General features: G+C 34.3%; 1 protein-coding gene across 1 annotated transcript; it reads right to left on the minus strand.

The window, feature by feature from the left end:
- Window positions 1–436: 436 nt before the first annotated feature.
- On the minus strand, window positions 437–893 carry LOC109338675 (uncharacterized mitochondrial protein AtMg00240-like; the record flags this gene model as incomplete). Its single annotated transcript, XM_019575961.1, has 2 exons — window positions 799–893; window positions 437–673 (listed from the first exon to the last, which is right to left on the minus strand). Coding segments are annotated over exons 1-2 (332 nt in total), but the record flags the coding sequence as incomplete, so codon positions are not given.
- Window positions 894–3,386: the final 2,493 nt, after the last annotated feature.

Genomic DNA, 3,386 nt, shown 5'->3' on the forward strand with positions numbered 1-3,386 from the left:
AAGTTAGGACACATATATTTAGGATACCCAACTTGGTGTGTTTGTTTTTTTTTTACATAGTTTATCCAAAAGTCTTAGTTAAGGCATCAGCAAGTTGTAAATGAGTAGGCACAGGAAGAACTTTGATCAAACCTTGGCTGCATTTCTCTCTTATGGTATGACAATCTATCTTAATATGCTTTTTCCTTTCATGGAAAACAGGGTTAGAGGCAATGTATATGACAGATTGGTTATCATAATACAGTAAAGTAGGCATAGAATAAGCAAACTGTAAATCATCCAATACATAGTTAAGCCAAGTAATCTCACAAGTAGTTAAAGTCATAGCCATATATTCAGCTTCACTACAACAACTTCTAGAAACAATTATTTTTTTCTTTGATTTCTATGAAATCAATGAATCACCTATATATATATACAACATCTACTTAATGACCTTCTAGTATCTGGGTAGGATGCCCATTCACTATCACTATAGGCCTTCAACTTCACAACGGAATAGGCTAAGAAGAACAACCCAAGGGTAGGAGACCCCTTCAGATATCTTAGGATCTTTAAGGCAGAAGTATGATGCAGAATGGTAGGGCGTGCCATGAATTGTGCTAATTGGTTAACACAAAAGTTAATGTCACACCTAGTGTTAGTGAAGTATATTAGTCTTCCAATTAATCTCCTGTAAGCAAGAGTATCATCAAAAGGGTCATTACTATCTTGGTAAACATGTGTTCTAGAGATCACAGGGTGGAAGATGGATTGAATCTAATCATTGCTGCATCAGAAATTATTTCTAATGCATACCTTCTTTGATTCATAGAAATCCCAGTCTTACTTCTAGCAATCTCAAAACCAACAAAGTATTTCAAATAACCTAGGTCTTTGGTTTTAAAGGTCATATCTAGGTTATGCTTGAGATTATTGATCTCATCAATATTATTACCAGTAAAGATGATATCATTCACATAGGCTAAAATAGATGTGATCAAGTCCTTGGAAGACCATTTAATGAATAAGGAATGATCACCTTTGGACTTATGGTAGCCATGTTTTAAAATGAAATTGGAGAGTTTGGCAAACCATTACCTATTGGCTAGCTTAAAGCCATATAAATATTTTTGAAGTTTACAAAGTGCAAAGTGTCAAGATAGCACTTAGCTTGCCTATGTTTTGACAAAGACAAAGGATTTAGTGAAAGCTTAAAGATAACTCAATAAATCAACATGTCAAAGACTCAACAGCTTCATGTCTAAAATAGAGTCTTAGATATGTGTCTTAGTTATTGAGTCTAGGTTAGGTAAACCTAGATGCAAATCTCACAAATTCTAAAAACTATCATATCATTTACATGAGACGTGACATCTAGATTATTATATGTTCATGCATTAATCATATATGTTACTTGTGCATCTTAGGCATAAAATAATGATAAAACATGTATAGTTGATAAGCATTACATATAGGTAGTTTACCATTTAATATCTTAACTGAAAATATGTAATCGATTAAGCAAGGCATTAATCGATTAACATGAAATCAGTTTTAACTAATTTTAATAGATAATTGAAAAACATAATTCAGTTATTCTCAGAAGCATTTTAATCGATTAAAAGGGCACTTAATCGATTAACTGGAGGTTAAATAGCTTTTCTATATAAACTGTGATTTTACACCATGTTTCATACATTCATTCATTCATTTTTAGAATTGCTAAGTTGCATATTTTCGATTGTATGTCATATAGGCAGAGAAAATTGCATGTGAGAATAGTGAGAGATAGTATCATGCTTAGGGATTAAAATATCATCCATTGCATGTGATTAAATGTGTTCATCATTTTATATTTCTTGCATGATTCTTTCAATTCTTTTAATATGTTTCTTCATGATTCTGATCTTATACATATTATTGATAAATTGTGAGATTGGTATAGGGTTTACAGTTTGTTCTTAATTGTAATATTTGACTCATTTTGTGCATCACATTACTCTGTTTTTTGTGTTGTTTATATAACAAGGAAAGTTGTCTCTTGGTGTCGTACCACCAACGAGATGCAGAGAGTCTTCACCAAGACTTAGAGGTCTTGAGTTTAGAACATACAATTGGTTGGGGATGGATCGTAGGAAAGGTTTTCCTAGGCGATAAGTGTGGTCAAACCAAGAAATGGATTCTAGGAATTCAAGAATGTAGCATCCAAGGTCTTGTAATTGGAAGTGTGTATGTAATATACATTGGTTTCAGTTTTAGTGAATAAAATTTCCCGATATCGGAAGGGGAGGACTGGATGTAGTTTTCGTGTGGACCGCAAAACGAACCGGTATAAAAACCTTGTTGCAGACTGTTTCTTACCCTTTATCTCTTTATATTTTAAATTTGTTTTAATTGCCTATTTTAGCTCATAATTTGAATATTGTAATTCCGCCATATAGAGATCATTTTTGTTCAAATATATATGTTGTATCATTTCTGTATAATTGGTGAGTGGTTGTGCAATCGAGCCATTCAGCAACTGTCTATTTTGTGCGACTTAATCGACTAAGGCAGTTCTTTAATCGATTAACTAGGTGATTTTCCAGAATAGGGCTTTGGTACAAATAGCGATATTTGGGAACCGCGACACCTATTCAACCCCCCTTCTAGGTATATTTTGTCATTGATATCTAACAATTGGTATTCAGTGGCGAAGGATATGCCTACTGGAAAATCCGCATGAAAATCTTCATAGAAGCCATTGACTCGGATATATGGGAATCTATAGTGAATGGGCCCTTCGTTCCACAACATTTAGTGGACGATGAACCGAAAGAAAAACCGAAAAGTTTATGGATCGATGATGAACGTAAAAAGTTTCAATACAAACTACGTGCTAAAAACATTATCACATCGGCCCAATCCTGTGATGAGTTCTTTTGTGTTTCGTAGTGCCAAAGAAATGTGGGATACTTTACAAGTGACTCACGAAGGCACTAGCGAAGTCAAGCGTGCCAGGCTGGATGCCCTGACACATGAGTATGAGTTGTTTCATATGTTACCGAGTGAATCTATCGGTGACATGCAAAAAATGATTCACTCATATAGTTAACCATTTAGTTACTCTAGATAAATATTTTACCAAAGGAGAACTTACTAATAAAGTTTTATGTTGTCTTGACACGAGATGGCAACCTATAGTAACATCTATCATGGAATCCAAGGATCTTGACTCCATGCCTTTGGCGACATTATTTGGAAAGCTTCAAGAGCACGAGATGGAGCTTGGACGCCTAACTATGCATGAAGAATCAGACCGCAAAAAGAAAAGTGTATCTCTCAAAGCAACAACGTCTCAATCTACAAAAGAGAGAGAAGAAGACGATTCTGATTCATATATGGATGATGAAACTTTGAGGCTT

The sequence above is a fragment of the Lupinus angustifolius genome, unplaced genomic scaffold (assembly GCF_001865875.1).
Source record: "Lupinus angustifolius cultivar Tanjil unplaced genomic scaffold, LupAngTanjil_v1.0 Scaffold_35_202, whole genome shotgun sequence".
Lineage (NCBI taxonomy): Eukaryota > Viridiplantae > Streptophyta > Magnoliopsida > Fabales > Fabaceae > Lupinus > Lupinus angustifolius.